The sequence below is a fragment of the Cinclus cinclus genome, chromosome 1 (genome assembly GCF_963662255.1).
Source record: "Cinclus cinclus chromosome 1, bCinCin1.1, whole genome shotgun sequence".
Classification (NCBI taxonomy): Eukaryota; Metazoa; Chordata; class Aves; order Passeriformes; family Cinclidae; genus Cinclus; species Cinclus cinclus.
The window spans coordinates 46715205-46727045 of record NC_085046.1 but is presented as its reverse complement, the minus strand read 5'-3'; the positions used below and the strand labels follow the sequence as shown (position 1 = coordinate 46727045).

General features: G+C 45.1%; 1 protein-coding gene across 1 annotated transcript in view; it reads right to left on the bottom strand.

Annotated features, from left to right (window-relative positions):
* Positions 1-6581: 6581 nt before the first annotated feature.
* The window catches only part of EEPD1 (endonuclease/exonuclease/phosphatase family domain containing 1), a 77491-nt gene continuing 72231 nt past the window's right edge, over positions 6582-11841 (bottom strand). The window contains exons 6-7 of the mRNA XM_062497258.1: positions 6972-7166; positions 6582-6865 (exon numbers count right to left, since the gene is read on the bottom strand). Coding sequence (XP_062353242.1) covers positions 6666-6865; positions 6972-7166 — 395 coding nt within the window. The 3' untranslated portion in view covers positions 6582-6665. The remainder of the gene's footprint in view (positions 6866-6971; positions 7167-11841) is intronic.

Sequence of the window (11841 nt, the reverse complement as noted above, 5' to 3'; positions counted from 1 at the left end):
CACATTTTTGAGCAGTACCCCACTACAGCAAACTTGAGCTTGCAGAGCTCATTTCAGAAACAAGATGTGACTGGGGTAGTGAAGACAACTCTCAAGTGCCCTATTCCTATGTTCCAACAGAAATGCTGCACCACTCTGAAGCAACTTTACCTCTGTTTTAACTGCTGGTGCTATATCTAGGGCTAAGAGAGAAAGCTCCTTACAGCAAAGAGCTTTCTCTAGTGACATGATGAATACCGTAGATGATGCAGGAGGACTTACTACACAAACTACATTTTCTGATTGTGGAGTATTACAGAATTGGTGAAGCAAAGTATATTCTGACAGAGGGTTTTGTTTTAGTAATCAGAATTTTACAAGGGCTTCTCTGTACTCCTAGGAAGCAGCTGTGGTAAGAGAGCCTGGGCAGAAACTAGTGGGAGCCTTGGAGAGGTCTTCTGCTCTTTCTTACCCTGCTGCTTTTGCCCACTGGTAACAGGCCTGGCATGGGATAAGGTGAGTAGATGGACCCAACGTTTCCCCTACGCCACATTTGCATGGACCTGAGCCACAGTATCCCTCCTCTTATCCTGTTCTTTAATGCAACAAATGCAATAACTCTCCCACCTTGTTTTACACGCAGGACATTACCAGATATTACAGTAAAATCTTGAAAACACATTTTCTGATGCATAGTAAAATCTGTGAGGAAAAGGTTAGCTAAGAGGGCTGAGGGTTTATGAATAATCCTGTAAAAGCACCTGCCTTTCAGATACTATTGCAGGTTGTTTGCAATGGCTGGGTGGCTGCTAAAAAAAAACCACGTGTTCAACAAGCAGACATTTATTAAATTTAGTTATTTTCAAGACAGGGACTGAGAACTACTTGCAGCAGCCTTAATTTTGTGTTCTCAGTATTGTTCAGGAGCTGAAAGCCATTCAGCTTCAGTGCGCTGTTTTCTCTCCTTTCCTCCTTCAGGCTGTCTAGTTTGGTCACTGGTGACTTCATCTGCCCAGCTTTATTTTAGAGCTGTGCGGAGCAGACACAGTGTTGCTGCAGCCTGACAGAAACTGTTTGCAGTCAGTTACACACATCTGCTCCAGTTTTGGCCCCTTTGCCAGAAACAGCAAGAAGCTACATACGACTGAAGTCCAGCCAAGGATTACAGTCAAAAGCCGTCTTTGGAGTAAACTGGGCAGAAATAATTTGAGCTATACCGTGTAAAAATCTGGCTCACTTTGCTGACCCTAGGGTATGCAAAAGGGAAAATCCTTTAAGAAAGGAACAATTTTTAACTGATTTTATTCTGGCAGGAGAGATCCCTGCCTTTCTCCCATGACTTCTACATAAACAAAGTGGTTTTCTTCTTCCCACAGTAGTAGCATCTTATAATCTAAGGGCATGTGCATGTGTCCTCAAAATGAGGAGGCTGTGCTAGTCACACTTTTGCCACAAAATGCATGCCTGCAGGTCTGACACTTCTACCACTCTGTAGCCGTAAACACTACCACAGGCTTTTTTGCTTGAATGCCTGCATCACCTTTTTGGCAAAGCAGTAGGTGCCATAAAACTTCCATTCTTCATTATTTTAGAAATAGATTTGCCTGGTGCAAAGTTTGGAGTCGAAGTGGTCAGTATCAGTGTGTAGCAATTGGCAAAGCTGTCAGCTTCTGTTTTTGGCATTAGACCTGTGATTCCTCCTTTGTAAAAGTGTTTCAAATTTTGAAGCCTAACTCTTGTAAATTTTCCTGAATTTCTGTTATTCACTGTGAAGAAGCTGGTTACTGAGTTGTGATACTGAAGTTCTGTGATAGAGTGTGTGGACTGCAGTGGTGAGCAGCAGTGAGCTCATGTCACTGCAGTTTCATGGTGTCAGTGCTGTGTTGGCAGCCTTTCATGGCTACCTGGGTTGGTTTTTTTGCTTTGTATCTATGTCTTGCTATGTTATTCCTATACAGAAACCTGGTTGGCGTTGGAAAAGCCTCCCCATTTCACCAGATCAATTTTGAAAGTAATTTTATACAACTTTTACAAATAAAGACAAAATAATGGCAGAGATGAGAGTACTGAAGTGTTACATCATGTTCTGTGAGGGGGCTACTCTCTCCAATGGCCTCGGCTCTACAGCAACTTGGACACCCTGTGTTGTGTGTGGAAGAGGTGCCTTTCTGACTCCTTTTCAAAAACATCACTTAGGGTTGGAGTCATAAAGGGTCATAAAGTCATAAAGGGTTGAACTCTTACACTGCATATGGCTCTCCCTGCTCAGTCAGAAGGCCTGGCTGCTCATGAAGAAATTATCTTCCTATTTTCTAGGATATGGTCTGAGGCTGCATTGGAGCCTCTTTGCTGCAATGCAATTCTCAGCACCATCCATGTGGGAAATGGTAACTCCAAATGATGCACTTTAACATTTTGATCCACCCCCAAAGCCCCCTGTCCTGGTTTACAATACAACATACTTATTCTATTACCATCTGAGAAGGGTGATCATCCTTATCTCTGTGGGAAATGTCTTCTGTTGATGGGCCATAACTGATAAGGGTGATCACCCTTATCTCTGTGGGAAGTATCTTCTGTTAATGGGCCATTGAGTCCTACTGTATAACTGATAAGATTACATCATCCCATTGGGAGATGCTCCAGCCAGGAGGACGAGCCAAGCCTTTCCTACCTAGATAAAAACTGAGGTTTAGAATGCCAAAGGCAGTCTTTTTCCACTGGATCCCAGAGGAAGAATCAGGTTTTTTCCACATCATCGTTGGACCCTGGCAGAAGCAGGAGTGAGCTCCCTGCAGAAGTCACCACTGTGTGGTCTGACCAACCATGGCCACTGAAGGGATCATGGGCTGTGAATCAACTGTCACCACATCCCCTGGCCAGGGGAGTTCTGAGCCTAGCACGTGGCAGGAGGAGACAGGAGGCAGCACTGTGTTGTAAAGGAAGTGGCCAAGGTTCCATGTGCAGTGGGCAGGGAAGAGTTTCACCAACCTTCACTGTGCACAGGTGAGATAAATAGCCTTACAAAAAAAACTAAACCCGGACTGAATCAGTCTATAGCCATTGGTGACATTACTAACGAAGCAGGGATCTGCCTCACAAAATTTGGGCTCCTGAGGGGATCCCAAGATATGTAAGGTATATCCACCTGTCTGTAAGAAAGGCTTACTACTTCTGTACCCCCTCCTTAGTTGCTGCTTTCCTTTAGTGCCTACTTGGGCACTAAAGCCACAGTCAGAGGGGCCAGAAGAGCTTCCACTAAGAGCCATCTTGAAATAAAATTGCTATTCAGGTTTGCTCCCACAGGGGCAGAAGGAACACAGCCACCACATCAGCTTCTGAAGAGCTGTAGCACAACAGATGTTCTTGGAAACTTCAAAATCCATCAGACTCACAACCACCTCAACCTCCTTTTTTCCTCAGAAAAAAAGCAAACAAAGCAAGCTTTTTAAAACCAGTGAGACCACAGTGAAGCACTGCCGATTGCCAAGATGAAGTAACCAGGCACATACCTCATACAGATACTCCACACAAGACAAAACTCCACCTGCAGATGCCCAATTGCCTCCATCTTCCTCCCACTTATCCCAAGGCATCTTTTTATCCACCAAGTATCCAGACTTCCAGTGGTCTCCACTGGGCTAACTTCCAGGCTTCAGACCAGCCTCATCAACTTTCTCTACAGCTCACACATGGGTTATGAAAGCGGCTCAGCTCATTTCCCACACCAGCAGCCCCCGATAACTCATAAGCCAAAGCAAGGGTCCCTGCAGCACCTGTGAGCACTATCACCTGCTCAGGAGGCTGCAGGTGCTTCTCTAGGTTTTGATGCCTCTGCACTTATTTACACCCACAGCAGAATAAATGGAATTTGGCCTTTCAAAGTTTTTTTCTAGAGCTATAAAATAATTTCAGCCTTCAAACATATTTATAACAGGGAAACACTAGCTGGAGCTGTCCTGTATTGAAAGACAGGTATTTGCTAAGGAAAGCAGAAGCCTCTCTCTGAAATGGAGAGTGTAATCCCCCCTCCCTCCAAATTATTATAATTTTGGAATTAAGGGAGCTCTAAGGCAAAGATATGGGGATAGGAATAACAGTTCTTTACTAATATATCTAATGAGACAAACAAAAAAAACAACAGATACGAAATTAACAACAAACAGAACAGTAACTCAGTCTCAGTCCTTCTCGGCCACAAGCATCCTCTCCCTGTGCTGCAGTTACTGGTGCTGAGGGCAGGTCCCGCACATCTGAGGGATGATGGCGACAGCCCACGTGGGAGAGAGAGATTGGGAGACCCCTCCGCTCACGGTGTCGGTCACAGTGCTCAGCAGGGTGCCTGGAGGTGGCAGGCTGAAAGCGAGAAGGCAGCAGCGCAGGGTCTGACAGCAGTGAGGATGGCTCCTGGTGCTGGGATGGCGGGCAGCAGCAGCGATTGTTCTCCTCCAACTCTGCGGCCAAAATGGGCAGAGTCAGAGCCTCCCACCTCCTCTTCTTGCTTTTGGGATATCACAGGATTTCCCTTGTCACCCTTCCCCCTGCCACTAGGGCTTAGTCAACAGGTATCTTAGCATGACAATGGGAAAAAATTCCACTGAGAGAAAAGGGAGAGCCAACTCCCAACAGTACAAGAGAGTGAATGTGTTCTTGGGAATTTTACTGCCTCTCACCTCATATAATATTCATTTGGCTAAGGCAACTCCATTGCAACTCTTCACCTGTATTTTGCAGTTATCCAGTAAGAGTTTCTTGGGGAATCTGGTGCTGCTCAAATTAAAAGAGGGCAACAAAATTGTGCCTGATTAAAAAGGACAAAGCGGCAGCAAGGATCAAGAATGAAAGCTGGAGCCAAGGTTTCAGCTAGTTTCTTTAATGACCAGAGATAAGTGCCTACACCTTCCATTTTCAACTGGGAATATTGAACAACTAAAGGTACATTTTAGATCTGATGCTCTGAGTTCTTAGTCATTCACTTAACCTCTTGAAATATCCTTGAAGTCCCCCTCAGTCTGAGAGTCACCCTCAGGCTATGCCACCTTTTTCTGGGTTTAGTTTTGCATGCGGACAAAAAAGCTGTTCAACTGTGTGTGTTTGCAAGAGAGTTTATTTAGTTGAGAAATTAGTTACTATTGAATCATTAGAAATGAGGTGGTATCACAGGAAGTTAAATTAATAAAAAATACTGCAAGAATATGATACTGTTTTGCCCTAAACCCCTCAATTACAACATCTCCTTTGGTGTAGCATTGCTGTCAAGAGTAGTGAGCCATGCCAGAGAACTTTCCTCTCAGCAGCAAAGTGTGTGGTCAAATGCAGCTAGGAGCAACATTCACTGGGTTAGTGGGCAGCTTAGCTCCTTTCACACTCAGCCTATTTCTTTTGCAGATGTTGAAGTCCTGATATGTTTCCCTTCTAGGCCTCTGCTTATAAATTGCTGCAGGAAAAATCTCATGTAGATGGCAAATTCAATGCTCCATTTCTGGCGCTGCCATGGCAGGCCACTGACTGAAGTGCCCCTACCCAGGACAATGCACAGAACCCAAACCTCCTTGGAAGCAGCCTCCATCCCTATGCACAATGACCACATGCTGTATTTGGACCTCCTGTTGTGGTTGACTGAACCAGGCTTATGCAGCAGTGAGGCTCAGGAAAGGAATACATTACTGCCTGGCCTGCCAGAAGGAGAAACTGAAACCCCCTAAAGAAGTCAATGGGCAGAGGTAAGTGCATCACATGGGCCAGCCCCTGCAAGGATTGCATGAATATGGGCTTATCTATAGACCTCCAGGATGCATGGTTTCTCCCCAGTACAGAACACTGACTCCTAGACAAAGACCCATGGCTACCTCTCACTGATGGCAGCTGCAGGGCCTGAGGACAAATGCTGGTCCTGAGAGATACCCAACAAGGAGCAAGGCAAGGGGCAGCGGAGAAGCGGACTTGGCTATGAACAGGGACAAGTTAGTGCCTTCCCAGCTTCTGAAAATTATTGTGCAGGAAGAAAATCCAATACTGAATGTTTCACCAAACAAAATGACAAAGTCAAGCTCCAGTAAGCTATTCCGGGGCAAAATGAACCTGCCAGGAGCATAAGGAAGGAGGAAAGACAGGACGAAGGGTGCCTACATGGGGTTGTAGAAGAACAGTGTCTCTCCTGGCTGGGGCAGAGGGACCACTCAGGTCTCACTGCAGGTCACATAGGGACTAGCTCCAGCAGCTTTTGCAAGTGTTGAATGGCATTTGAGATTCACCAAGAATACCCACTGTGTCTCTTTTTTGGGTCTCTCTTATTGCCTCAATTTACAAACAGGCAAAGAAAAATAACCACCACCTGCCCCTCTCCCTCCCAGCAAAACCCTGTTCGGCTGCATTTTAGCAAAGAGCTTTTCCAGTATTAAAAGTACACTTTATTTTCTGTACAATTCTCATCCAAATCTCCAGGTATGGGAATGTCCGCTGTATCCCCGGAAAAAGTTGCGGATTGTTCTGCTGCCGTAAGACTCCATCCAGAACTGTCCAGGAGGGGCACAAATCCAGGACCACCAAAATCAAGTGCTGATACTTTCTAAGTGCAGGGAAGAGAGCAGGAAGGAAAGGAAGGAGAAGGCAGTCCTGCCCTGCCATGGAGTTATGAGTGAATAGAGCCTTCCCTGGGTGGCAGAAGAGGCACCCTCAAGTTCACGTCATCGTTCATGCTTAGTGTGGGAGTCGTTGCATTCAGCAGTTTCCCCGTTCCCATTCCGTGTCACCTCCTTCCTGTTCCAGTCCTTTTCCAGGTAAAATTCAGCGAGCACAGGGCAGTGCTCTGAAGCCACCCCACCCCAGGACCAGTTATCGGGGATCCATGGGTTTGTAAGCCCTTCCCGCACAACAGCCCAGTGGCCTGCATCAAAGAGAATCAGAGGGAAAATGTTAAGTGGTATTGCCCAAACCGGACATGCGAGGCTAACCAAGCTAAAGGTTACACGACTTCACTCAAGCAACTCTACCTGTGAAAACCTTTTTCAAGCTCCGACTGATCCAGATGTTATCCAGTGACTTCGACCCTTGTGGGTTCTTTGTGCTGATGTCAGTGAAGGTGCTGGAAGGGACCAGATGGTGAAACTTCTCCTTCTTCAGGATGTCATGGTCGCTGCTGTCTGGGGTCTGGTTAAAGTCTCCAAGGATTATTACATCTTTTTCTCCTAGAAAACAGGAAAAATATGAAAGAATGGGAGGATGGACATCCATCACTCAATTACAAGAGGATAAAGGAAAGAGGAAAAATACAAATAATGAATAAACAAAGTGACTGTACTCTGAACTCCTGAAAGAAATGCTGTTTAAAACCTTTTTCACTATTTACTCATGGCCATTCTCTTCATGACAATAAAACCAGCCGGTACATATTTTATGCTTGTTTTTAAATTTCATCTCATTTATTATAGAGTCATAGAATCATAGAAAATGCTGAGTTGGAAGGGACCCATAAGGGTCATTGAGTCCAACTCCTGGTCCTGCGCAGGACACCCCAAGAGTCACACCATGTGCCTGAGAGATTTGTGTCCAAACACTTCTTGAACTCAGGCAGGCTTTGTGCTGTGATCACTTCTCTGGGGAGCCTGTCCCCAACCACTCTCTAGGTGAGGAACTTCTTCCTAATACCTAACCTAAACCTCCTCTGAAGTCAGCTTCAGGCCATTCCCTCAGGTCACATCACTGGGCACAAAAGTAAAGAGATCAGTACCTGCCCCTCCTCTTCACCACTTGAGGATGTTCATGATCACAATGACATCTCCCCTCAGTCTCCTCTTCTCCAGGCTGAACAGACCAATAGACCAAACAGACCTCTGAACAGCCCCCAGCTGCTTCTCATACAACTTCCTCTCAAGGCCCTTCATCATATTCAGGGCCCTTCTCTGGATACTCTCTAACAGCTTAATGTCTTTTTCATATTGTGTCACCCAAACTGCCCCTAGCACTCAAAGTGAGGCCACCCCAGTGCAGAGCAGAACAGGACAATCCCCTCCCTTGCCCAGATGGCAATGCTGTCCCTCCAAGTTGGCCCTCCTGGCTGCCAGGGCTCTGCTGATTCATGTTCAACTTGCCATCAACCAGGACCCCCAGGTTTTTTTCCACAGGGCTGCTCTCATTCCCCAGTCTGTGTGCACAACCAGGGTTGCCCCATCCCAGGTGCAAAATCCGGAACATGCTCTTGTTAAACTTAATCTCTCTAATTTGTTGAGGTCTCTCTGCGGAGCCTGTCTGTCCTCAAGGGAGTTGACAGCTCCTCACAATTTAGTGTTGTCTTCAAACTTACTTAGTATTCTTTCAAGAACCATGTCCAAGCCACTTATGAAGATGCTGAAGAGAACTCAGCCAAGGATGGAGGCCTGCAGAACCCCACTAGTGACTGGATGCCAGCCTGATGTCACCCATTCACTTATTTTTTTTGTATCTGATCTATTTGCTACCTGACCTGGTTGGTCACCCCATCATGTTACATGGCTATCCAGCTGTGTGCTGGGCATCTTGTCCAGAGAGAGACAGTACTGTGAGAGACAGTATCAATAGCTTTACTGTAACCCAAATATTGATGTTTTCCTTGCTACTCCCTGTTAGTGACAAATTCAAAGACAAGCAGTTTTAGCCTTAGAGGTTTTTAGAGATCTGTGCCTTTGCAATCTTCTTTTTCTACAAGAAACACTTACTGGCTTTAATTTATGCAGACTTTTTTTAATAGATTTACTGTAAAATTCAAGGACACTTTTGTGAGGAACCCAGGAAGATGCAGCCTTATGCTGGTATACACCACAATCCCAAAAGTGCAGTGCTCATTCTAACCTCTGTATTTAAGAAATGCCAAGGAATAGGACTGAGGAGCAGTCTACAAGACTGATTACAGAAGATGAGTTGAGAAACCACATGGACACTCCCTGACTACAGTAACTTTCTTTTTCCTGACTAACTGAAGGGATACTGCTCAACTTGAAATAGAAAATTATTTCAGTTACATTTTGTTTTCAACCCTAATGAGTGAGAATAGAAACTCCAAACCCTAATCTCATGTCCACAGTGTGTGCTTTCCAAGGCCCACAGATATGTATGTAGACGTCTCATCTGTGCCATTGGGTAAGAGGACAAAGCATAAGCCTCTGTGACCATTTCAAACCACTGCCAGAAATGTCTGAGAAGACAATTGAAGAAGAATGCTGAGAGCTGATCAGAGATGCTGCCATGTCACTACTTGGAACTGGAGAAAGATGGTGAAATGAGGCACAAATGCACAAAAAAAAAATTATCCCAAAGCTGACTTCAGAAGTGAGATCTATGAAGAGCCTTATTATAAGCTTTCCTGGGATTGAAGTGTGAGAAGGAATAGGGTGGACAGACTTTCTCTACCATACTTAGTGCTTTGGATAAACCTCCTCATTCTTTGCTGTTGCTATAGAAATCACTATCCAGGAGAGGGAGCACAAACCCATCAAAATCTATTCCACTCCTGTCTTGCAGTGCAAGAAAGATAAATTGGGAAAGGGCAAGAGAGCAAGTGGAGACTGAGGGCATATGACTTACAAATACTTCAAAATATGGTGCTTGCTAAGATGAAGAGGGGCAATGAATACTTAGTGAAATTATTTGTGGTTTCTCTACCCTTTGTAAGTCACGAACCATACTGTAAACAACATGAAGTTCAAATATTATCCTATAAAGCATTCATGACATCAGTCTTCCAACCTTTAAAGGAAAAAACCCCACCTGAATTGGAACATGAGCTATTTTAAGCTACATCAGAACCCCCCCAACACTTGTTTAATTAACACTTATTTAATGGCCTAGGCAGCACTTGGCTCGTTCCATGCTTTCATCTCCACCCTATATGGGAAAAGGCCATTACAGAAACCTCTGGAGCACATACTTGGTGTTTAAAAATGAAAGAGAGGCCAGAATCTTAGCAGCAGTACCTTGATTATTCACAAAATCTATTCTATTCTATCCTAAACTACTCATGCTTCCTTTAGCAAATCCTCAAGACTATTTCCTTGATATGAAAAATGTATGAAAAAAACCCACCATACTTACAAATGAAAAATTTAACTGACTGAAAATTTAAACCTTTCCATTCTGAAGAGGTTAGAAATAGCAAAGGATAAAAGACCCAGCACTTAGATGTGTGCTTGGAAAGAAGTAAGAAGTTAGCCTGCAGCTGACTGCCCAGGGAGGGAATCACTATGTTCTTCACCCATTTAAAACTTGCATGCAGAATAACTAAGCATAAAAACTTAACAGTGTAAAGTTGACAGACAGAATAGGCTGGAGCATGTTAGAGAAGATGAAACCCCATTTGCCACTGGGGAGAGAAAGGAGTGCTCTTGGTTCCCCTCTGACAGGAGCTTCTTTGCGCTCCTCAGACTGCAAAAGAGTGGAGAATAAATCAGGTAGCCCTGTGCTAAACAAGGAAGAGCAAGCAACCAGCTTTCTAGACAACCACCAGCTTCATTTCCCCTTTGTCCTGGCTCACTGTCAGCCCTGCTCCTACAACAACAACATCATGCACACCAGCACTGCAGTTTCATGTCTTGTCTGCCTCTCAAGACCCTGACAGACATCCAGCCATGAGAGGGAAGGAAGTGAACCCTCCTGGATCCTCCCGAGCATGTCACTCTGTCTGACTGGACACACCTAAGGTCTCTCAGAAGAGGCAGGGCGCAGAGCTGCCCACAGCAGCTGAAGCTCTGAGATGAGCCCCAATGGCTCTCAGCAAAACTTAGCAAAAGTTCTGGAAGAAATCATGTCCTGCTCATAATGAGGGATGATAACTGATCAAAAACTATAATCATGATGTCCAGAGTTACAGTCAGATGGAGAGAAAAACAGAAAATTAAAACAATACTAGTGGTGCGGTGCTGTGATTTTCCCCTTTTGGATGACATGAGTTTAAGACCAGTGGGGCTTGATTCTGCTCTTCAGGACCCAGAGGCTCCTCAGCCAGTGCAATCTGGTCCTCCTTCTCCTCCAACAGACAGAGCAGCATGAGCTCTCTTAACAACCAATCTTATGCTGCAAAGGTCCCTGACACAAACTGTACTGTTCACAAGGACCCAGAGCCTCTATCTGTTGGGACATGGTGGCATAAAGCCCACAGCAGCCAGGCACGTGTCCTGTTCATGACCTCTCAGCAGTGCTCCCATAAACATTCACACCATCTGGGCCCAAAGCAACCATGCCCTTGTCAATGGAGAACTCCTCAGGTGAAAAAATTAATCTGGTCTGTTTGCAAATGCATCTTCAAATTCACTAAAGCACTAGTGAATTTTGGCAGTGCCTGCAGGTGGCTCTTGGCCAACAAAGCAAAGCAGAACCTTAACACAGTCCTGTGTTGCAGAGGCTGAGCTCTGGTGTGCCAAGGCAATCACCTGAGGGACTGACAGTGCCTGCAGAAGGTCTGCAGTGTTGAAATATGCCTCTCTGCAGGAACTGGGAAACTCTGCTTTGCTTCATGGCAGGCCAAGACAACATTTGCAGGACACACTCCCTGATTTTACCAATGTCCTACATGATTTCCCTCATGAATTACAGACTCTTAAATGCTCAAATCCTTCCTGGAAAGAGTGATATACATATGATGAGAAGGATGCAATGTTACATTGGCTGCTAAAAAGTCTTCTCAGTAGTCTTGTAAGCTCAGTACCTGATGCCCATATAACCCATGGAATATGGCCAAGCCACGTGGGAGAAGGTATCACAGAATCACAGAATGGTTTGGGTTGGGAGGGACTTTTAAAGATCATCTAGTTCGAACCCCCTGCCATGGGCAGGGGCACCTCCCACTAGACCAGGTCACTCAAAGCCCTATCTAACTTGGCCTTGAATACTGCA